Genomic DNA, 25,554 nt, shown 5'->3' with positions numbered 1-25,554 from the left:
GGTGATTCACTAATAAAAAATTAGCACTATCATACTGTTGCTCATCGATTTGCTCGAGTGGGCACCAGTAACGTTTCCATTGTGAGACTGGTTGTTACTGTTTTTGGCATATCGAATACGCCACGGGTAGCATGCCAGGCAGGCGGGATACTCTTGGTAGCTTGCCGGACTCTCCGCGAGGGACAGGGGAATCAAACCCGGGTCGGCTGCGTGCAAGGCGAACACCCTACCTGCTGTGCTAAAAAATTTTTTTTAATGAAATAAAATAAATAAAATATGTAACTAAAAACATCAAAGAAAATTTAGAAACTTAATAATCCTGAGAATAAAGAGAAAATCGTGTAATTTCTCCTGGAGAGAAAAAGCGAGTTGCCTACAGAAGAAAGAAAATTATCCTACTAACAGACTTGCGTGCAATATGAGGTGACAAAAGACAATGATTGGGGTAACAGTAAACCTAGTATCGTATTCTATGGTCTGCTCACTTGTTCTTTAAGGGTGAAATAGACTTTTTCAGACACACAAAGCCAAGATTCTACTATTCACAGACCATCAACTGGAAGAATTGCTTTACAAAGAATAGACTTCATTATGCATGTAAGTGAGCCAAAAGAATTAGAGAGGTACTTAATGATATTGACCTGTCTGGATTTCACCTGGAAAACACAAAGTATGTGAAATGTATGCACCACTGAGATGTTCTAATGACCCTAATGAAGGTAAAGCAGTTCTGTGAAAACAAATACATTTTACAACAAAATTATTAGCAGGGTTCTGGCTAGCTAATTTTAATTGTTTTCCTGTGTATCTATAGAATTTAGTCTCAGTTTTCAACTGTTCAATTTCTATAACTTTAAAAATAAAACCAGTGAAGCACTGCCAATATAGCAACATTAAAGTGTATTTACCACTTCTTTCATTGCCAAAGAAAAGATGTTATACTAAAAAGTTACATACGTATCAAAATACCAAACTTTACTTCTTGCCATAGTATTTTTTATCTTTCCTTTTTTTAAATGGCTTTGCAAATAATTCCAGAACTCATAAATGCCAATCATCCAATTCCTATAAGACTTAGCTTGTTTTCATCATTTCTTAGTAAACTCAACCACAAATGTTAATTTTTATTAAACTCATCCTATTACTATAGTCTAAGAATTACTGTGGAAGTAAAAGAGACTCTTAACCAAGATGATAATTACATATTTAATACATCTTGCCTTTAACAGCAATTTTCAAAGTAAACACATCATCGACCTTATAACTTATTAAAGATTTATAGTGCTTACAAAGTTGATTCTAAAAATATACTTTATTTGTTCTAAATGAATAACAGTATCTGGAAGATAGAACAATAAATTATAGCAGTATATTTGCTACCACTATAGTTAAGATTGTGTACATATGTTCAATATGAAATCCTTTTAGGATTTTCACACTTTCGGCCTTAAAACATAAAAGCAGATTAAGGTTTGGCATACAAGAGCTCAGTCTGACAGCAATAGTTTTAAAACCAAAAATAAACATATCTAATCAACACTTCAAGAGAGTATGGGCACATGCACTTAAACATATACAAATATATTCTCTTTCTCAATATAACACACACACTCTCTCTTTATATATATGTACATATGTGTATATATACATATATATGTATATATATATATATTCTCTCCAAAATATGCAGAATATACAGAAAACTTCACCCTTGTGTATGAAACAATGGTCATCAATTTCAAAAATAAGAACTGGGACAAAAGTTAGCTAAGAATGTGTTTAAATCACATTTAAATGGCTCAAGTTGTTGGAAAGATATGCATATATCTGTTATCAAGATCTTTAACATGCAAAATATGCATTGGAATATATTCTTAAACAAACTCAAACTAGTCACTAATGGGCTTATTACTTGCCCATCCATTCCCTAGATGGCATTTTACTGACAATCAGTGATAAGGCCTGGCCCAGCTAAAATGGTTTTCTTTATAGAATCCAAGAATAGAACCCAGGAGATTTAAATTTTTCCTTTTGGGCTGCTTAGAGTCACACACTGTTCTTCGAACAAAAGCAATGGGTTAATGTACTGCAGGGAAGAGTTAGCAGCACAACACCATGTCGCCACAGAAGGGCGTCTGGTATTTTAAAATGTCTTCTAGTTAAATTCCCCAGTGGTCTTTACTTTTTGCTATATAGTCTTCCAGATTTAGACATAAAACAATTTAATGTTGATAATATCACCTGCTAAACACTCTTACTTCCAGTCTTTTGTCAGAACAAAAGATTACTCTCTCCAGTAATGAAGATTTGAAGACATTCTATGGAAGTTCTTTTTTGCTTTATATTGAAAACACCCAAAGCTATCTGATGTGACATTGAAATAGACACTAGCCACATATTAGGGTACCCACACTGACACTGATCTGATTAGAAAAAATTTAAAGGCACAACAGTAAGTGAAAAAAGAAAAATATACACCAGTTTCCTATTTACTTTTTGTTTTCCTGGCTTTCCTCTGATTTCATTTCACTAAGTTAATAAATTATTCAAAGTACTCTTATATGGCAATAACAGAATATTTTGGCACGACAACCCTGTGATACAATATATGGTACATTTAAAAAATTAATTTAAAAATTTCATCTATTAATCAACATTCTTTTTAATGCAGTTCACATATATATATTTTTTACAGTTATTAAAGTCAAATACATAGAGGTTTGTAACTGATTTACAGATGAAGCAATCACAGATTGCAGTATTATGTGTATGTGATACGTGTGTATGAGTGTATATATACCAATCAAGAGAAAAACTGCATTCTGGCAATTTTACAGTCCAAAGTTTCATTGACATATCTATTATTTACATGCCCTTTTCATCTTGTTTTCTGTACAAAAGATATAGGCTCGCCTTCTTCATTCTTGATGAGATTTTTCTGCAATTACCTTGCATTCATACTGTAAAAATTTAAAAGGTTAAAAGATTAAGGATTATTTAGATATCAATTTTCTTGCACTCTAATACAACTCAAAAATTATTAATACACTTATTAATAAATGTACACTTTATTTTCCTAATAATCTAAGAGCTACATCACCAATAGCATTAAATGAGAAATGAAAAAAAGGGGAAAAAGTTGATATTCCAGAAGTGAGGCAAAGCCCAAAGCAAATGACATTCCCAGTAGGTCACCGTAGTGTATGATTTATTTCAATCCTAGAGAATGTGAAATTAATTTGAGTGTTTTATAAGGCTAATCAGAAAAGTGGTGAAATCGAAGACAGCATCGATGTAGCAAATTCATAAAGTATCTTTTCAAATCACTTTCCAAGGAAGAAAAAAGAAGTCTACTTATTAGCAAAAGCTTCTTGTTGAAATTTTAAAAGAACAGTTATAAAAATGTCTATTTACAAATCAAAGCAAGGAAATAAATAAATTTAAGGTAACTGGATGACTAGATTATTAAAAAGACAGTACTGTAAGCCACTCTTCACACATCTCCTAGATGACTGAAATGGTAAAAAGTGATGTTTATCTGGGAAGCTGCCATGTTCCCTAACACCCACGATCTGTCACTTGGTTATCAACAAATGTGCTTCACCTTCTTAACAAAAATGACCAAATATTATGATTTGCCAGAGACAGTCCCCATTTATATCTATTACAGAAACATAATCTTGTCACTTTTAAAAAATCCCCTTCCAATGAGAAGCAGATTACATCTTTTTTTTTTTTTGAAGTAAATAGATTTTATTCAGAGGTTTCTGAGGGAAGGAGGAAGGGATAAATGGGAGAGAGAATAGTGAAAATAACATGCTCAAGAGAGAACTCGGGCTTCTCCAAGGGTAGAGGAAGCCCCTACACATGACCGAGCTTTAGACACAAAAGTATGAAAGCATGAAAGTACACATCTCAAGAGGGGAGATGCGGGCGACACATGTGCTCAGGCGACACATGTGCCTGGCCACTCGGCGCAAGCAGCACATGGGCTCAGGCAGCATATGCGCACCTACATCTTTTTTTTTTAAGGAGAATAAATCATACTGCCTTATCTATAACATACTTTCACTTTTCTATCCATTTTCCTGCAACGTATAACAAACTTGTGAATAATTCTTCCAAGGGATGTATTTTAGCTGAATTGCAAGGGAGCAAAGTAGTCCAAGCTTGCAAATTTCCTTGCCTTAATAAAAGAACTGACATTTAGTGAAAACTTATCTCAAGTCTCAATAACAGAAAAAATGTTGAGTAAGGATCAGCTTACCATTGCCAGCTGTCGACCAATGTTTCCCATTGTTATTCCGCCAGCAAAAAATATACAAGGTAACCAAGAACGAACATAGAGAAAATCTGGAGATGTGTATCTAGAACAAAAGAAACATTTTTAACAACTGATGGAGGAAATGCACTTATTAAGGCCATTAAGCGGTGTACTTTTAACACTCAAATATTTTAAAAATACTAATTGAAATATTTTTTATACCTGTTAAAATAGTTAGCAACCTCTGGAGGAAATACACTAAAATGCACTTATTGCGACTATTACCATGGAGGCTGGAGAGAGAACACATACTCTTCATACATGAGACTGAAGTCAAACCTCTGGTACCCTGAGCCCCACTGGAAGAAACTCTAAGCACTAACAGGTGTTGCTCCCACTCTCCTCCCTCATCCCATCACCAACCCCACCAAAAAACAGGTAACACAAAGAAATAAATTACCTTGCAGATCAAACTAATTTTAAAAATCTCATTTCTAAATTCAGTTCTCACTTACTTATCTAGCAAACGAGCACCCCAAACAAATACTTACTGATAAACACCATTATAGACTAGCAGCTGAGTGATCAAGGTCGCCAAGAAAGCAATTCCCACTCCAAGGCCAAAACCACTTCGAGATCTATCAAAAGTCCACCACAGGCCAATGGAGAGTGCAGCCAGGGTGAGAGACAACTGTATGTTGTTATCAAAATCCACTTTCTGGGATCAATGTTAAAGAATCATCTTGAAATTTTTCACCAAACGTATCACCTATTTATTTTTCCAAAATAAGAGATGTTAGTCTTGAGAAGGGAACTGATTACTTATTCTAGAGTGCACTTGGTCTTTGAATATAATGCATGAGAGTTGGTGAGATAAAAACTGCCTTTGATATTTACTACAGATATTCATGCAGGCGTGATACTTCATTAATAAGCTCCACCAACCTGTAATCTTTTTTTCCAAAATAGCATTCTTCCTATTTATAAGATCAGACATATTATTTAAGAAATGCTTTCATTGCTAAAAATGTAACTGGAAGTCTCAGAATACAGGCATTGCCAAAAGAACACACTTTTGCTAAAAAGGAAACCAATATTATTGCTTAAACAGGTTTAGAATTACTTGAGAATCACACAAAAACTTGAAAATAGAAAAACTGACAGCTATTTAAAAGGATACCACATTCTCTGTATGATTTACTGACAGACACATTTTATAATAATACAGTTCAGAAACAAGAGTACCAAGGACATAGTAGCCCTTTCTATTATGTCAACTGTTCTAGTTTTAATTTGTTGAGGATAAAGCCTTGAAGTGAACGTTATCTTGCAACCTGCCAAGCTATTTTGGTGTTTGAGACTTTCTGGTACAGGACAGTTTGCGCAAATGATATTTTATTTCCGTCACCTACTTAAGCATCTATTCACAAATGTACAGCCCTTTTCTGCTCCAAAATCTCTGGGCAAAACGAAGCTTTACAAATTCAATTTTCTCATTTCTTTGCTAGAGGATTACACTAAAGGAATTAATTTCAAGTATCATTAAAAGGGCATTATCTTTGTCCCAGAGGCCACATCTTGGCTCAATATCCAGCCTCCCCGGGGGGACTACATATCTCACAAACCTAACTGGCCGAGCTACAACTACAGAGAGCAGAAGTTCAAAACCTGCATACAAAACCACTTCCTATTTCCTTTACACTGCATTGTTTACTACCAGTCCCCTCCCCTACCAGATGGGCTGAACTACAGCTTGCAGCTTCTCCATCTGAGGTTGCTGCAGTCATGGGTATGCTTGCTGGAAAGTTTCTTATTCATTTTTCCCCCTTTTCTTTTTTCGAGTGAAGTGTGAGAAGGTTACAGTAGTGTTTAAGTTTACAGTATTGACACAAAAAGTTAATACACACTATTGCCATCTAAATAATGGTGACCCTTCATCCCTGCCCTTATATCACATTTGGTCCAATCTTCCCCTTCTCCACACTGACTGTTGACTGGCGGTTACGGTTTTGATTCACACTGTTACCTCACTACACCACCGACAAGCCTAGATGTTCTAACTATCCCCTCTACTTCTGTGTTACTTCTAGGTCACTCCATGTAGCATTTCTTATCCTTCGGTCTTAAGATTCTAAAGAAGACGTCACGAGCTCTGGTTATGGTTTTGAAGTGGAATTTGATATTAATTGGACTCTTTCTTTGCTTCATTAAAAGCTGGAGCAAAATAAAGAGGCTTCAATAAGTCAATCTTCAGAAGAATACCATGTAATTTCCCAAAAAGCCTGAGTAACTAAGACTTTGTTATAAATTTGCAAACATTTTGGATTTTGCTCAAAGGATAGAACAACTAAGACTGCTATGCTTAAGTACCTCACAGAGACACAAAGAGAAGAATGATTGGAGAGAATAATTTAAATTATCTATGTTAAGCTTTTTAAATTCCAGAAAAGGCTATTTAAATATCTCTACTTAAAAATAGCAGAAATGTCTGGAGTGGCGAGGTCTAATCCCTCAGACAGAGAGGAATTTATATGCTGTGGGGCTCTGGGCAGGAGAATGAGCCGTTCAGAGGTCTAAGTCAGGCTCTCTGAGCTCTGGTCTCGGCCTCACAGGATAAAAACTTGGCAAAATACAAAGCGCTCTGCATTTCATTTATTTTGTTTTTTCTAAAAAAAAAACAAACAAAAAACAAAAACCGTGAAACTCGGAGATTTCTACATGTCTGTCTAGAGATTACCTATGAACCTCTCCTTTTTTCTTTAGTAGGAGTCACTCCAAAGGTGGTCAGGCCCAGTTGTAGAAGGACACTGCTTGGGATTGACATATGGTACCAGGAATCAAACTCAGGGCCTCACATAGGCAAGATCTATGCTCTATCTACTACCTGAGCCACACTCCAATCAAAGTCTTTTTAAGCCCTTCTGAAATACAGATAGTTCAGGGGGCAGGAGGAGGGAGAGGTTGTGGGTAAAAATCTAAATCCCCAGTGCTTGTGGGAATGCCAACTGGTTCACCCTTTTTTGGAAAACAATATGGACATTCCTAGAAAGTTAAAATTTGAGCTTCCATACAACCCAGTAATAGCTCTCCTTGGAATATATCCTGGGGGCCCCAAAACACAAAAGCCACATGCACTTCTATGTTCATTGCACCACTATTTAATATTGGAAACAACCCAAGGTTCCAAGAACAGATGACTGGATTAAGAAACTATGGTACATAGTGGAATATATGGTAAACAGTGGGATACTATGCAGCCATTAGGAAAAATGAAGTAATGAAACTTGCTTATATATGGATGGAGATGGAGAATATCATGCTGAGTGAGATGAATCAGAGCAAGAAGGACAGACATAGAACGAGCACACTCGTTTGCAGAATGAAAAGAAACATAGTGTAAGAATAATAAATACCCCCCCCCCCAAAAAAGAATAATAAATACCCAAAGACAGCAGAAATGAGGCCAGGAGGACTGGTCCATGGTAGGAAGCCTGGCACAAGTTGTGAGGGAGTGCAGTTAGTTCAGAGAAGGGACCAATATAATAATAATCGGAAATAATCACTCTGACCCAAAACTGAGTGCTGAAAGGAGGTAAAGTGACATATATCATAGCCTTTCAGCAACAGTATTGTAAACAACAGTACCAATGAGGGGTGTAGAGTGGGAGAGAAAAAAGAAGAAAGTGTCTTCCATAAAGGCAGGCTGGGAGGGGGGTGGGTAGGAACTGGGGTCACTGGTAGTGGGAAATGTACATTGGTGAAGAGATGGGTGTTGGAACATTGTATGACTGAAACCCAATCATGAAAGCTTTGTAACTGTGTATCACACAGTGATTCAATTGAAAAAAAAAATCCCCAAATTGTCAAGGCATTCATCAAAATTAAAATGTTGGGAAAATAGAAAAAGGAAATGGAAAAACTAGCAGTCCCAAGAGATTTCCAAAGGCCAGTTAGACGGGGAGCAAAGAGGTAGGCTGCCTTGAACATGTAGGGTCCTGCCACTTTCCTCGGTGCCTGCTCATAAGCTTTTCCAAGGAACCTTCCTGCTTTCTAAAGAGACGCAAGAATATACTTGCCACACAGCCCACTCTCTCTCCAGCTACCTGGCAGTCAAGGTCAGTCCGGTTACACGGAGAAACCGTGGGAAGCTGAGTCACGCTTCTTATAACAGTGACTCTTCCCACCTCCACTCTCTAAGCCACTTCACCTAGAATAGAGAATTATTTAAAAATATCATCTAGGAGTTTCCAGATCCTCTTCAGCAAGAAAACTCAGGGTCAGGCAAGAGGAAAAGTTGGGAGGATGACCTGTGAAAAACCTAGTGAGAGCAAGAAATTGTTATTCTTGGGGTAGACATTTGTTTCTGAGTAGGAAGTAGAAGGAAATAGAGGCTACTTGCCTCTCTAGTTAAGACCCTATACAATTATTCATTCATCACTAAAATGCTAGGCTCCCTAAACATCAAATTTTTTTAAGTAACTATATAAGAAAATTAAGTTCTTGGGGCAGAGATATTACATTTGTTACAGAGTTGCACACAGTCAACCCTGGTTCAATTCCTGGCACCATATATGGTCCCCTGAGCACTGCCATGAGTAATCCCTAAGCACCATCGAGTGTGGCCCAAATGCCAAAATAAATAAATTTTTTCTGTCCAACATCTAAGCTGAATTGTTTTCTACTTATGGCTTTCTGGTACTGATTATAATCATTAAATGGCATTCCTCCTTTCAGAGAAAATTATAGCTACTTGGAGCTGGGTATGTAGCTCAATGGCAGAATGCACGCCTCAAAGATACAAGGTCCTGGACTCCATTCTTGGTACCCCTTCATCCACCTCTTCTCCCCAAAAAACCTTCATTAAATTAAAACAAGATGAAAAACAGCCAAAGTCGAATATCACATGTCCTTTTCTGCAAATTTTCAATGAAGAAAGAGAATCTTTGAAAATGTGTTCTTCTCATTCTGAGTCACCAACCCATAGAGAAAAAGAATAATCCAACTTTAGAAAAACATAACTCTTAAAAATATGCAAATCTCCTAAAGTAACATCAAAAGGAGGGGTGGAATATTGAAATGAAAAGCTATACCCTACACTGTACTTCGGTAGCTACTACAGCAATGTTCCAACAATAAGGTGTGCATTATTTCTCTTTATGACCAAGTAAGCATATAACAACTTGACACCAGTTAAGTTGTAAAGGTCTGTTTCACCTTTGGTTTGTAGGAAGCTGCTTTGTTACTAGGCATTTCATTACAATAGAAAGGATACAGCACTGGCATGATTTATACCAACAAAGACAGCTACACACCGCATTACACTGGACCACTCTCTTTTAAATTTATGTGGTTCTCCTAGATGCCTGTCAATGCAGGGGTATAATAACCCAATCACAGCTGTGGGGAAAAAAAAGAGAGAGAAAAATTAAGTTATCTTAAATGCTGTACTGGCAGGACTAAAGCTAGAATCACTATAACAACTACAATATGTGAGGTTCTTTTTATTCAATCTCTTCAATTTACTCAACATCAATTGCTTATATTTTTAAAGTTATCTTCCAAAAGAGAAAAGTAAGGATAACACCTCTGAAGAAAGAATGGTTAACAATTATAGTCATATTCTAAATGGGCACAGGCAAAACACCATTTAAGTGTATGATTCACTATTTAACAGATTAGACCAGATGATTCATGTTACTTTTCTACTACTAATATCTCCAAATATCAGTTAGCAGTAAAGCAATGCTCACTCTAGACTATCTAACCATGAAACATGCTATTAAATGCCACAAATCTAAAGAGAAGCCAGAGTGTAAACATGTACAATAGACTCATCATATAGCTAATATACGGTGGCTAGAGCTGTACTATCAGAGATCATCCCTATCCCCACAGCTTCTTGTCCCAGACACCCACACTTATTGTCTCTTCCTGACACTCTCTTCCACTCTGGGTCTCTAATGAGGTCAAACATCTGAAGCAGGGAAATTCAAAGCAGAAAACTAAATGTAAGATTACTACATGTAAATCTACATGTAAGACTAATCATGCATATATATAGGATTAAAAAATATATTTAAAATATATTCAAAATAAAATGTATCTTAAATATATATTTAAATATATCAAATACGTATTAAATATATTTATTATATTTAAATATATATTTAAAATATACCTTAAATATATTTTTAAATATATATTAAAATATTTTTTAAAAGAAGAAACGTAATCTAAAAAAATTATACATTTTTTTGGCTAAACATTAGGTTTACTGTTAAAGAGATCATTGAGTAAATTTTTTTAGCTTTAAAATCTTAAATGACTACTGAATTAGTTAAAAATAACTATGAAAATCTACAATTGAAACTCAAAATATTCTCACCCAATTTTTAACTTAAATAGTTGTCAAACCTCAGTGTTTTACTCATGAGGTTCAGAAGTCCCTTCCACACCTGGCGTTAGTTAGTTTTAGCTCATAAATGATTCATTCTATCTTCAAGGAAAAGTGAAAATCACCACCAGTTATACCAAAAAAACATCACAGATTAGCAGACCAATTGAGAAGCATTAAAAAGAGGTTCCCTGGCTGAATTCCCAACTTAATATTCTGGATTTTCTGGAGCTCATGACCACAAATCTCCAAATCCTACAGTACTAATATCCCAGTAGGAGCACACCAGATTGGATGGGAATGTAACGTAGAAGCCAACTAATCTCAGCCAACAAAAACATTAACACAAAAGGCTTAACTTGCAACAAAAGCTTAGTAAAATCTCAGACAAGGAATTAATGTTCCCATGGCAAGATACAATTTTCACATATTTTCTTCTACAGGAACATGTTTTGATGATTCCACTAGCCATTTAGTGATAACTAGCAATAAAAAAGAAATCACTGTGGGCCTGCTACAGGGCAGGCTTGAAGGGGTGGTTGGGAAAATGGAGACAATGGTGGAGGGAAGGTGACAGCGGTGGTGGGACTGGTGATGGAATATTGAATGCCTGTAAAAAATCATCATGAACAAACAACTTCGTAAACCACAGTATTGAAATAAAGTGGGAGGAAAAAATAACAATAAAAAAAATAAATAAGAAGCTCCAAGACCACCCATCTCTGGACTTGAGATGCCCCAATATTATAAACCTGTTTTAGTCCACAAAACTAAAAGTGCTCTTTTGAATTAGGCTTTTGAAAAGTATTACAGGTTCACAGGCCATGAGAAGAAATGTCAGTAGTGCAGAGCTCCACCAAATGTTAGTAAATTTGAAAGTTTCACATAGCACTGCAATTTAAAAGCTTCTGCTCTAAAATCCTATGAGATTAAGTGACAGCATTTTCAGATTTCTAGAAAATTAAAATAGCAATGTGCATGGTAACATCTGAACTATAAATAAATATATTGCTTTATTTTTTCTCAAAGGATCATAAAATAGCTCATATGTTCTTCTCCCTCTCTCCACCCCCCCCCTCTCTCTCACACACACACATACACACACACTCTATGCTTTGCCTATTATTGAGAAAACTCAACTAAGATCAGGCTTTCCAAGTCAATTTTCCTCAACAGCTGATGTCATAGGTAAAGAATTACCATATAGAGAATACTGACATGTGTGCATAAAGATATAAATAAGTAAAATTGACTATATTTTATGTACATGATGTCAGACTCACAAGTGAGAGACAATTGAGGGGAGAAAGCAAAATCACAAAAAGGGAATTTAAACTGCCACACTGCCAACCTTGGGATTTGCCAATAAAAATCAAATCCATTGAGTATGCATGGTTCTCGGTTGCTCGCTGAGAGGGAAAATTCAAGGAAGCTTGTCACTTCCCATTAAATGTCTTCTTCCTTTTCTTTAAATAAAGGCATGGCATAGTCTGATAGCAAAATCTACAGTATAGTAAGGTGCCTCTATTTGAGAGCTCAGCAGAAATACATGTGGGCTTCTTTCTTTTTCTCTTCCTTGTCGTAACAAGAAAGACAGTTTAAAATCATGCCTGTGTAAAATCATATGCAAACAAAGTCCTCCTTAATCAGCTAGTTCTCTGATGCAAAAATCTTACACAGGGGATGTTATTTAAGTTTCCCACCAAGGGAAAAAAAAGGTGCTTGAACGTCAATATAAAGTCATCAATTTTCCAGAGTTGTATTTAATAGTGATGCACCAAAAATAAAAGTTAGAGCAAACATTTTGCAAGGAAAAGGGCTAACAAAACAAGACCATTGAATGATATATACTTTTGTAAAAGCTGCAGGATAGACAATATTTCCATTCAACAAAAATTTAAGGCCCCACAGTGTATTTGATTCTTGGCACTGGCTGGGAATTTAAAAAGAAAAAGGAATAAGAAGTGATCCCAATCCCAAAATGACCCCAGAAACAACAGCAATAATGTTTTTGGGGGGTAATAATAATAATATGCTAGGGAAAGCGGACAGCACTAACTGAGCCTAGAAAGCAGGGGGCATTCTTTACCTGGTCTGTGCGAAGGGAAATGAGATGCTAGGGTATTAGCAAGTGTCACGTTAGAGAAGGCCATTAAGGCAGACACACCCAGCCGCTAGGTGATCAGTATAGAAGGGACTTCTAGCTAAAGGGAATGTTAAAAAAAAAAAAAGCATGGACAATGAGATGTTCCCCAATATCCCCTGGAAGCCTTATGCTTTAGGCAGAAACACAGCTTTATTTAGTCTTTGTGGATCCCAAGAAGGAAGGTAAAGTGGGTAAGGGCCATAACACTCTTTCCCTTGCAGACACAGGGTTATCAGGCAAACGACGTCATCACATCTATACTAGAGGGAGGAGCGACCACTCCTAACTGCAGTACATGTTAAAGTATGAGAAAAGAGTGCAAAATTAAGAAAGAGAAAATAAAACAAAACAAAACCCTGAAAATTCCTAGGGGAATGGCAGACAAGCAGAACAAGAAAGAGACCAAGAAAGGATGAAAAACTGGGAAACTGGATACGGAAGGAGGGGTAGGAGGAGGTATGACAAGGCGTGTGGGTAATCTTTTTAAAATGTTAACTCTTTAAAAATTATATACTCATTTCATAAGTATGGACACAATCTGGTTGTGTCTTTCAGTCAATTTCTTTAGAAATCCCCATGCAATGAGTTATCCTTTTTTCTACTTATTCTTCAGAAAGATCCCTTTGTGGCCCTCAATGTCCAAGAGGTTTCAAACTCCAACTCTAATGCACCACACACATAAAAAAACAAAGCAAACACACAAAACAAAACAAAAACAACCAAAAAACAAATCAAAACAAAAAAAAACTTGAAATATCAGTCATTACTAATCTAAAACTAGAAAACTAAGAAAAATGAGATTAAGAGAACCGGGCCTTGAATTGTCTGTGAAGCCGAGTTTGATCTCCAACACCACACACAAATTAATTAATTAATTAATTGAATTAATTCTCTAAGTTTTCTAACAGCCCCAGTTCCTGCCAAAGAGTCACAACTGTTTTCCAGATCGACAGTGTGCAAGAGAGAATAGAGAAAGGTAGCAAATAACCAGGGGAACTTCTGTTTACCTGTGGTAATATGGAGAGCTAAAAAAAAAAAAAAAAAACCACTCAGACTGTAACACCATTGGGCATAAAATCAAAGGGCAGTTAAAAGTTTTCTTAAGATGGTAATGACACAGAGAGTTCTGAAAATGCATACCAACACACATACTCCAAAACATTATACCACACAAACTCACACATATTATGTTTCTTACATCACTTATTTCCTTTCCTCCCCCTGCTCCTGGATATTCTCCCTAAAATGGGGGGAGAGGCCGCAATCATGCAAGAATTCACTTCCCATCTTTGACAACTTTCACTACTCTGGCATCCTCACTCACCCACGTGGAGTAACCATGACTTACCCAACCAAATCAGCAGCAGAATTAATTGGAATCTAGATCCCCTAACGCCTCTATTTTCATTTGCCCAGATACCTCATGGAATCGCTGCTTTCAGAAGAAACATTTGAAGCAAGAAATGTAAATGCAAATTCCGCAAATGAAAAGTATGGGGTTAAGTTTGTGTGACAAGACTAGTGGTTGGGGAAAGGAAAGGAAACAGGGAGAAAGTGACTGCAGGGTAGTGTTAACATTTGGAATTGTTTCCTACAGACAAGACTGTGGCAAAGTGGCACTCAACAGGGGACAAGCACACCCCTTTCCTCTTCGTACTGGAGGTACAATGAGTCCAACTCTCCTGACCCAGCCCTGTGGAGCATATGGAAAAGAGCTGTGTGTGTGTGTGTGTGTGTGTGTGTGTGTGTGTGTGTGTGTGTGTATGTGTGTGTCTGTGTGTGTCTGTGTGTGTAGTTTTGGTGTTGCTGTTTTGGGGTCCTACCTAGCAGTGCTGAGGGCATACTCCAGCTCTGCACTCAGATAACCCCTGGCGGTGGTCAGGGAAACATACATCAAGAGACCCAACTTGAGTTGGCCAGGGTCCACCTTGGGTTGGCCACATGTGAGGCAAGCACTCTAACCACTGACCTACATCTCTGGTACCTGTATTTATTCCCTGTATTTATTTTTTTTAACTAGATACTAATTTCATAGGCATGCAGACAATAGAATTAGATGTGATTCCTCTTCATCAGAGCTACTGGCGAGACCACACACCAGTGTGTTCTGAGTCTAGCACTTAGTTCGGAGGCTTCAACAGCGGCAACCTGAGTGGAAGGAAGTGTGAGCTGCTTACTTCTTTCCTCTTCCCTAGCATGTGGTAACTGACCCAGCACCCGCTGGCCTCCGGCTCAGATTTCCTCTCTTTAAATGCCCATCTCCTCCTGCCCCTCCCAAATAGGCACAATACCAAACATCTCCCTCCCAAAGTTGGTTAAGGATCCTGAAGTTAAGGATCCACTTAGCACTTTAGCAAACATTCAATAAATAAGTTTCTCAACCCTGACCTTTCCTTAGTCTATTCTAAACAGACCTGTTCTAGTACAAAACTTTCAACAGCTTATTCCAGAGGAGAAAACAAAGTACTGGAGGGCTGCAGAGTGGCGGGGGGAGGGAAGAAGGGAGGAAGAGGAGATGCTGGGAACATTATTTTTCTTTTGAATTTAAATTTTAAAAAAAAGAAAGAAAACTCCCATGAAGTATCTAGCAGATACAGCAGAAAATGATAAAATATAATTTATATTCTTTTCTCAATTATTTGCCTACATCAGATATAGGCAAAGATTATTTTGCCACTTGGAGAATGTTAATAACCCTGGGGAAATTAAGAATAATTTCCTTTTCAACTTCTTTTTTTTTTTTTTTTTTTTGCTTTTTGGGTCACACCTGGCGATGCACAGGGGTTACTCCTGGCTTTGCACTCAGGAATTACCCCTGGCCGTGCTCAGGGGACCATATGGGATGCTGGGATTTGAACCCGGGTCGGCCGCGTGCAAGGCAAACGCCCTACCCGCTGTGCTATCGCTCCAGCCCCCTCAACTTCTTTTTTCATTGTTAATTTTGTTATAAAGAAACAGCAATAAATAACCACACCACACCCTTACCATAACCATGTCCTTACAATCAGGCAACGGAATTATCTAATTGTTTAGTAGGTTTCACATGGTCATAAAATAACACACCTAACTTCCTACTATACAACTTCCAGCTCAAAGATATAATTCAATAAAGATTTACTTTACTTTGCAAGGTATTTGTAAATATCAAATGTAGGATATCAAATGGGCCTTTCAAAAAGCAATTTCCTCTTTTAATCAGAATTTAGCAGTTACCACATAATTAAAGTTTTCTTCTAATACATTATATGAAATATTATTAATTTGTTCACTTCATTCATTAGGAAAAACATGGTACACTCTATTATGAAATTTCAGTATCAACAAGTCATTGTGAAATGTTCTACTTTATTCATTACATACTTTTCATCCAAAAAAGAATGAAAACAACTAAAAAGATAATAATGATTAGAAAAAGAGAATCTACTTCACTGACTTAAGTATTACTCTTAAAACTGAAACCAAATTTCCAAGAGGAAAAGTTTAGACAAAAAATCTGAAAAATCAGTTTTAAAGTTTGCATAAAACTGATCCATCTTCAGTCTTCCATCTATTTAAAAAGCAGTATCATCATATACACATCAAACCCTTGAAGTAAGCAGAAGGGTTAATTATCAAAATAGCTTAAAAATAAGATTTATATGAGGTAGGCTAAAGATAGGACAAAATGAAGAGGTTAAAGACATCATCCTTAAAAGGGGCTAGAGTGATAGCACAGTGGGTAGGGCATTTGCCTTGTACCTGGCCGACCCGGGTTCAAATCCCACATGGTCCCCTGAGCACTGCCAGGAGTAATTCCTGAGTGCAGAGCCAGGAGTAACCCCTATGCACGGCCGGGTGTGACCCAAAAAGCATATCATCCCTAAAGAAATCAGAACTGTTTTTAGGATTAACTCTTAAAGTTCACAGGTCAGACAGAAATCAGATACGGAAGACATACTGTGACTCAATTATGTAACATCCCAGAGAGGCAAAAAAATAATTTAGTGACAGAAAATCAGTGAAAGTCTGAGGGTTGTGGGTTGGGAAAAGATGCAAGAGGACCTAAGAGAATCTGCAGGAGCTGAAAACAAAATTTATTTCCTTAAAGAACTGACTTCTTGATGATAATTTCATTAATATCCTAAACAATATTCGTAAATTTCTAAACATGAATTTAAAATCTATTCATTGGCAAAATATCCCTCAACAAAATTAGTAGGTCATTACACATGTTATGTTTAAAATTTGCTTCATTTTAACATTTTGTCAAAAAAAATTTTATTTATAATTTTTAATTATTCTCACACACAGGTTTACTAAGTTAATATTTCATTTTTAATTTAACTAGTGAATATATCATGAAGGAAATGCTTTCCAACAGGATGATAGTGATTTGTGTTAACTCACCAAGACAGTCCATTGTACTGTATTTAAATTAGACCTCAATAAAGCGAATTCTTTTTAAAAATGTTGCTCAGAAAACATGCATATCCATGAATTCTATTTCCTTCCTAAACATTACAGAAGCAGCCTATACATACCTGAGGCTGTGCCACAACAAGGTGGTACCCACCATGCTGAAGAAAAGATGCTGGCAATCACATCAGGTGGAAAGAGAGTCACATTTCTCTGAATCTGAAGCAAATTTAACACTAATGCGAGAAATACTCCAATAAAGAACAGCACTACTCCTCGAATCATCAAGTTCACACTTCGGCTAGTGATGGATGAGATATAGGGGCCACATTTTTTAGGCCCCGGTGATTCTGTCTCTCCTTCTGCCATGGTTTCATAAGTTCAATAAATTGGCAACCAAAAAAAAAAAAAAAGGAAGAAAAAAAAATGTGGTTTCCCAGCCAACTCTGTGTAGAAATAAAGTAGATTTGTGTTCAACAGTAGCAAGTTTCGTCCTAAAATAGAACCTACATGGAATCCTGTAAGAGATCAAAAAGAGGAATCAACATATAATTATACCACTTTCCTAGTTTTTACACAAATTTGAAAGGACAGATACTAAAATGACAACATTATACATTTACCTAAATTAAATATTTTCTAAGAGGTCTAAAAAGCATTTTCTATACATGTTACAATAAAGAAAAAGTACTTTACTTATAAAACCCATTCAAACCAAGTAAGTGCCCCGAGAGACCTGGAGAATAATCACAACAGAACAGATTCAAAGAAAAGTGGAATAGGTTATCTGAGACATTTTCACTAGAATTTTAGGAGATTATAATCAAAGTTCCTGTTCTCTTGTACCTACATCTTCAACCCCTCAGTGAAGCAGAATACTGTACACTTTATAGAAAATCAACACATTCTGGCTGAAAACATTGTATAGTTCACAATAAAATGTGACTTGCTTTGAGGATGATTTTCACAGGGGAATAAGAAGTACTTTTGTAATGTTTAGTGCATATATAATTTTAATTTCTGCACAAAAGCATCACACAAAGAAACAAGACTACCACCCACTCACCTACATAAACACCCAGCCACAAACCAGGCCTGACCAGCTCGACCGAGGGCCCCAGCTACGCCCCACCCCTGCCCTGACCCAGTCTCCTTTGGTGAAATCATGGAAAGGTATTATGAGAAAGCTGGTGCAGGAAGGAGAAGCCAAGCAAGCTAGAATCTGAAGGGATAACCTAGTGATTGAGTCTGAAGTTTTACCCACTGAGTTCCTAACCCCTAAAACCAGGAACACAGCTAGTATGATCTGCCTAGATATTCACTACTCTAATCAAAATGTTCTTTCCTCGATGTGTTTTAGACCAAATCATACTTGAGAATTGTTATGAGCTGTTCCAAGTACCTTGAACTATGGTAACTATTTGTAACCACCATAAAACCTGAGAGATTATTAAGTTGAATTATTAGCTCTATTTTTAAATGCGAGTCAAAAAAAGAAAAAAAATTACACTTAAACCAAGTTAACACCTCTGTAAAAAAGCTGAGCTGAGATTAAAATTAACATTGTCTTGACACAAAAGGCTTCATTGTTACCATGTTATTCAATCTCCTAAACAATTGAACACTCTTCTGTGTGTTTTCAATGTGTATCAACATTTTTTAAATGGAGAAAAACCACATCGTTAAAGAACTTTTGTAACTACTTTTTAAGTCTGCCCCCCCCCCCAACAACATATCTTGGGTAGAGTAACAAGTATGTAAAAGATATTTCCTTTGAATCTCAAAGTAGTTAATTGAAAATCCTTCTAATAGCTACCTTCTAATGATATGTACAGTTGCTTTATGGATTGTGAACTTTTTATGTAGGTCTTACTCATTCTCAAGGCTACACTGTAACTATGTACCCAAAAAGGTACCTGTTTGGACCATACTAGGACCTCTTCTCTCTCCTTATAGAATCTAGGTGAAACTACATGGTCTTGTTTAAATCTGTTGGCTTGTTTTCTTTCTTTCTTTTTTTTCTGTTGGCTTCTTTTTTCTTTTTTTTCTTTTGGCTTTTTTTTTTTTTAATTTGTTTTGGGACCATATCTGGTGGTGCTCAGGGCTGGCTCCTGGCTCTATGCTCAGGAATTACTCCTGGCAGTGCTTGGGGAATCATATTTGGTACTGGGAATAGAACCCAGGTCAGCCTCATAGAAGGCAAACACCCTATCTCGCTGTACCATCTCTCCAACCTGGAGTTAGCTATTTTTGAATAAACTATTCTGGATTAAGCAAGCCTTTTGGAAGACAAACCTGGCACTTAATCAGTTTTTAAAATGTATTTCCTTTGTGTTTTCAAGTTTCAAAACATCATTAATGAATTTTGGAACAAAACTGTGAATAAATGAGGTCAGAGCAGCTGCTGACTTTAAAAGAAAGAAAATGAGAATTTGTAGGGGAGGGGCCTAGGGGGGAGCCGGTCACTGTTTGGACAACAACCGAGGTTCTATGCTCAGAGATCATTCCTAGCAGGGCCCAGGCTAGCATATAGGGTGCTGGGGTTGAACTTGGGCCAACTGCATGCGAGGCAAGCACCCTATCCACTGTACTATCTCTCCAGCTCTGAAACTGAAAATATTTCTTTCTCTTTTTTGTTTTTTTTTAAATTTTACTGAATCACTGTGAGATAGTTACAACCTTTCATGTTTGGGTTACCATCACACAATGATCAAACACCCATCCCTCCACCAGTGCACATTCCCCAACACCAGTATCCCGGGTATACCCCCCCCTTACCCACCCTCCCCCTGCCTCCATGGCAGACAGTATTCCCCATACTCTCTCTCTCTACTTTTCGGCATTATGACTTGCAATACAGACACTGAGAGTTCATCATGTTTGGTCCATTATCTACTTTCGGCATGCATCTCCCATTCCGACTGATTCCTCCAGCCATCATTTTCTTAGAAACTGAAAATATTTTCAATGTAAGTACTAGTAACTCTCACAGCCTGTCAGTTCCATGTGACAAAACAAAGCCAACAGAGCTAGGGTCTTTCTTTTGCTTGTTTTACTGAGTCTCTGTTGTACCAAGGCTCTATGTCCAGCACTCCAAGGGGTAATACTGTTCTCACAAACCTCCTTGGGTCTACAGCATAACTGAACTCTACAGTTCACAGGAGTAGACAAAATACTACAGGTTATAGCTGAGTCACAGGAAAATATCCTGTAAACATCAACTGAAATGTCCCTAAAATACTTCCTCTTGACTTGGTCATGCAAACTGCTTCATGCTGTGGTATCCAGCATGTTAGCATGTCATGGGTTTGGTCCCTTTCAGTCCAGTATCTGAGAAGCTAGAGAACTCATATTCTTTCTCATAATTCTTATTAATAATAAAGCATTCTTTGATAAAGGGCATAATCCATGTCACTCATATAACTCTACTTCAAAATAATAGAAGGTAGGCATTATGCCTTTAACAGATAATGAAAGAAAATCAGTGAGATTCTGTGGCTTGCTTACAGCCACATGAACTTGAGTTTTATCTCGAGTCTTAAATCCACCCATTTCCTTTTCAACCTTGACTTCACTCCTTAAGTCCAGTGCAAATTCTCAGACTTCTATGATGTGTGGGTATAGGTAAAAGGGCATTTGGTTGCCTGAAAGATACTGGGGAAATTAAACTGTAACATATTTTCAAAGTGCTAATCTCAATATACGTAGGTGACTGTACCATAGCACAAAGACCATGAAAATAAATGTACCAATACCTTGAGACATTCTTTAAAAATACTAGATCAAATTTTATTTTGGGGTCTCCCAAGTAGTGCTCAGGAGGTCCAAGGGGGCCCTTCTGGCAATTCGTGGACAACCAGGCCCAAGATTTAATGTGAGGGGCTAGTGAGGTAGTGCTGCTCAAATCTTAAAGTGACAGGCATTACCCTGGCCACCCCAGAGGCCTCCCATACACGCCTTCAGGTGCTCAGGGCTTCCAGAACTGAACCTGAAGATGTTTCCTGGGCACATGGTGCCAGGGATTGAACCAAGGTTGGCCACATGCAAGGCATGCGCCTTAACCCCTGTGCTGTCTCTGCCCCCTAGATCTATTTTCACAAAGACGTTTTAAAGAGGGGGAAATCATATGGCCAACACACATACTGTTTGAGACCAATACTTGGCTCCTCTCTTCCCAAACTAACAATAGACACAGCAACCACTTCTCTTTCTTGCTGTCAGAACAGCTACTAGAGGACTGAGCAAACCAAACTGCTCCAGTCAATCATTCATGTTCATAGTCCCCACCTCCCCCACCCACCCCTGCAAGAGAGTTGATATAAAAAAAAAAATGGCAAGCATTATTTTATGCTGAACAGTGGTGTTTTTACAGCAAAGTGCCTTTCACTTAAAAAGCTATTACTGTTGTGCTGTGTCCCATCTCACTCAGTCACCAGTGTTCAAAGGGCATTCGGGGCAGAAAAATAACTTGGTGTTGTGGAGCCACCCTAAGAATTGTGAAATATTCAGCTTCCCTGTCTCACGCCAACAAAATGCCAATGGAACCCCGTCCCTATTTGACAGAACCAAAAATGTCCTTACGTATTTCCAAATGCCCAAAGTCCTCCCACTGGGAGTCACTGACTGCCAAGGACTCCTCACCGGATTCCAAGAACGCAAGAGGCTCTCTAAATCATGTATGATTTTCTGCCACAATTGTTTATTTGACCTTTCCTAGCAATTTTGTTTACAGCTTTCTACTTCATGCCAAAGGTTTTCTTTAAAATTGACACAATTCTTGTTTGATGTGTACTTAAAATGCGTTTTTTTTTCAAAAGCATTTCAAAAAAAATATTAAAAGTCTCAAAAAGCAAACTGTAAACTGTGACTCCATATAATAGTACATAATTACTGGAAACAAAAATAAAAGTTAAATGCATTAGAGTCACAGTATCCTACAATTTAGGAAAAGGAAGAGAACTGGGACAGTATCAATTCCAGGGGGCATGTGAGGCTGATGAAAACATTGAAACAGTTGGGTACGTGCATTTTTCTGAGAAGAAAGCTCAGTAATTCATATCAAGGCCTCAAAAAACTGTTCAGGACTCAAAACAAGTTAAGAATCAGTGATCTAATATTCTCTCACTGGCAAAGTAGATGAGACCCAAAGTAACCAGATGGAATGGACAAGTCAAGATGGGATCTGGCTAATACAAAAGTAATTCCTGGAAAAGATCAGGAAATCATCTGAGATAAGAAATTCCACAAGTTCAGTCCCTGCCACGAAACAATTGAGCTCCTTTTTAAAAAAAAAAAAAAAAAAAAACAGGGCTGGAGCAATAGTATAGCAGGTAGGGCATTTGCCTTGCACACAGCCAACCTAGGTTTGTGTCCCCAGCATCCCATATGGTCCCCCATGCACTGTCAGGAGTAATTCTTGAGTGCAGAGCCAGGAATAACCACTGACATCACCGGGCATGACCCAAAATCCAAAAAGAAAAAGAATTAAGTTTCCGGTGGAAAAAGTCTTTAGTGCTGAGATATGTTTAGAAGTCAACAGCTTCAAAAGCTCTTCAACAGTAAGTAGAAAGCTGTGTTTAATCTCTATTTTACAAAATAGAAGAGATTAAATTATCTTCTGAGATCATAAAACTGACACCCAGTAGTACCAGGGCTAGCCCACGCCCTCTGATTATGGGCTCTATTTTATCATATCGCCTCCATCTGCAAAAGCCATGCAAAAATCATTTACAGGACCAGAGATATACGTGGGAGTCAAGGCATATGGAGCTGACCACTGTTTGAGCACCACATGACTTCCTGGGCAACAGTAGGTGCAGCCCTATAGGCCCCACAAAACAGATACAGTGGCCCAGGTAATGCCCTGGCACCTCAGTGCTTGAGCAGTACCACAGTCTCAGAGCCGCACAACCTCACACAGAATCACAGGCCCACTTGGATGAGGACTGGGAGTCTGGTCTGGGCCTATTGACCACCCTTTGAGAGACAGAAACACACACACACACACACACACACACACACACACACACACACAGTCTTAGTGCCACAGAGAAAATATTTTAAAATCACTTGGCAAACTGCCATTAACATCAAAATAATGCTTAGGGGGGCGGTGGGCCATCAATAACCAAAAAAAAAAAAGGAAAACGAAAATTGACAAGACATGCCAGTTTTACCTGAGGCCCTGACCCATGGATTACTTACTGTAAAAGACTTTAAAAGACTTTATAGTAATTCAATCTAGTAACTGAATAGATCAATAACAAATCATCAAAATTGGGAAAACATTACCAAGATATTAACATTACTTTCGGATAAATAAAGGAGAATTTTAAGATATTCTGAGCTTTGTGAATGAAAATCAAAGTAACCACTGAAACAACTTTCAAGCAACAGACATTTGAAAACAAATATAAATCTCCTGAAATCTTAAAAACCAGTTGCCAGTTGTATTTTAACAATTGCAATATCTCTTAAGACCAAATAAGATCATTCAGCTTCTAATAACAAGCAGTGACAGAAGTGTATTTGCTCCCTGGGTTTACTCTGTCTCTTCAGGTGCGTAGGTGAGAGAGGACACTAAGTAATAAAATTAAATTACTGCCTCAGATCTTTTGCATCAGATGCACATTTAAAAATGGTCTTCTCAAAATAGAATAGGTGCTAACACTAGGAGCAACTCACTCAAACTGCTGAAAAGGCTATTATTCTCCTTAAAGTCCACAAACGTGAATCGTGCATTATGCACACTATAAACTTCTGGAAAGAAAAATGTTTGCCTTGAAGACAATGCAGTTCATCTTTCCTCTGGATATTAAAACCAAAACCGCAAAGCAGGAACTGTTTTGTCAATATTGTTTGTTTTGTTTTATCCTTCTGGGAATTCAGCTAAGGGCCCCACACAAGTTCCCGCAAGTCACATCCCAGGCTGGTTACTGTCTTAAAACATCAAATCTCTGTCCTAAAAAAATGAATCTGTCATTTGCAAATAGTTTGCCTTAGCAATTCCAACAAGCTGCCTTTAAATTGCCAAAATACATTTTATACTTTCCTTTTTAGCCAAGCAAACATTAAGGTATCAGCTGTCAGTTTAGTAACATCTTATCTAAACGTACATGATTGACTGCTTGGTTCACTCTAATATATGTACCAAGAAATATGCCAAAACATACTACTTAACATAATGTTCAGAGAAATGGGGATAGAGGGTTGCTGAGAAGGAATCCATAGAATGGGTGAACAATTTTTTTCTATATGAGGTCGCTATTTGTCTCAGACCCCTCTCATTTATATGTACTCGGCGATTCACTAATAGGGTCAAGACCCCCAAACTGAAAGTACAATCTAGCCACTGCCTAGCAGCATTTATTCTTCCCGAACACATACTGCCTTTGCCAATTTCAATTTCACTGCAAGAGTGCTTCAGGTGAGTTTCAGCTGCTCAGCTGTCAAATCTGTCATTTCGTACTTTAAAAGAATTTCTTCATCCACCCTGCAATAGTCAACTCTTCGTTGTATTTTTAACTAGCACCACACACACAAGTTAACTTTTTTCCACCCAATACAAAATAGACATGTCATTATCCTTTAAGTTAAGCACCCTTCCCCCCCCTCCCACCTCTCCCGTTCATCACCCGCAGTTTCCTTTTTCCTGAATGTGATTCCTCCCTGACCCACACCCAAAAAACCCCGGTAACCATGGCCAGTTGATCCGAGAGGTCCTGGCAAGAGTCCTCTTTGGCCTCACCTACACCCTAGGGCAGAGCTCTCTCATTTCCATCCCAAATTCCGAAATCCCACTCCTCAAGCCAATGCCAGTACTTCTCTTTCTGTCTTTTGGACAGCAAACTTTCTCCGAAATCTAGCTGTGATGATCTTACCGCCCTCCCAGGAGGGGGGTCCCGTCCTCCCGGCCACAGGCTCCCCCGACGCCTGACAGCTGTGTCTGACAGCTGTTTGACCTCCACCCCCACCTGAGCTCCCGGGCGCCCTTCTCGCCGCTCCCCCCCTCCCACCCCCTAGTTTTCCTTCGGCTCGGACCCTCTGCCACGCTGCAGGGAGCGCCGGCCTTTCCCAGGGCTTCTCCCCAGCCCCGCTGCCTGCGCCCGGACCTCACCGACCCTCCTCCAGGTGCGCCGGAGCCCCTCGCCCTTCAGAAGGCCCCATCTGTGGTCCTTGCACGCAAGGTTCCTGGGCTGCAAAAACACCAGGCGCGCCTCTTTCTCAAGGGCCACCCGCTTCCTCCCACGGCGCCCCTCACCTCGGCTCCCAGAGCCCCCGCGCTTCCCCGGGGGGACCCCAACTCACCCCCGCCTCCGCCATCTTCTGGGACCGGCCCCCGCCCCCCTCCGCCTC

At 38.3% G+C, this 25,554-nt stretch overlaps 1 protein-coding gene across 1 annotated transcript; it reads right to left on the bottom strand.

The window, feature by feature from the left end:
• Positions 1–1,192: 1,192 nt before the first annotated feature.
• Positions 1,193–25,546, bottom strand: INSIG2 (insulin induced gene 2). Its single transcript, XM_004608162.2, has 6 exons — positions 25,507–25,546; positions 17,325–17,717; positions 9,537–9,661; positions 4,816–4,982; positions 4,268–4,367; positions 1,193–2,960 (listed from the first exon to the last, which is right to left on the bottom strand). Exons 2-6 carry the CDS (start codon positions 17,566–17,568, stop codon positions 2,919–2,921), a joined length of 678 nt encoding a protein of 225 aa, XP_004608219.1. The 5' UTR covers positions 17,569–17,717; positions 25,507–25,546; the 3' UTR covers positions 1,193–2,918.
• Positions 25,547–25,554: the final 8 nt, after the last annotated feature.

The sequence above is a fragment of the Sorex araneus genome, chromosome X (assembly GCF_027595985.1).
Source record: "Sorex araneus isolate mSorAra2 chromosome X, mSorAra2.pri, whole genome shotgun sequence".
Taxonomy (NCBI): Eukaryota; Metazoa; Chordata; class Mammalia; order Eulipotyphla; family Soricidae; genus Sorex; species Sorex araneus.
The sequence above is the reverse complement of the archived record's forward strand: the minus strand, read 5'-3'. Positions and strand labels throughout refer to the sequence as shown.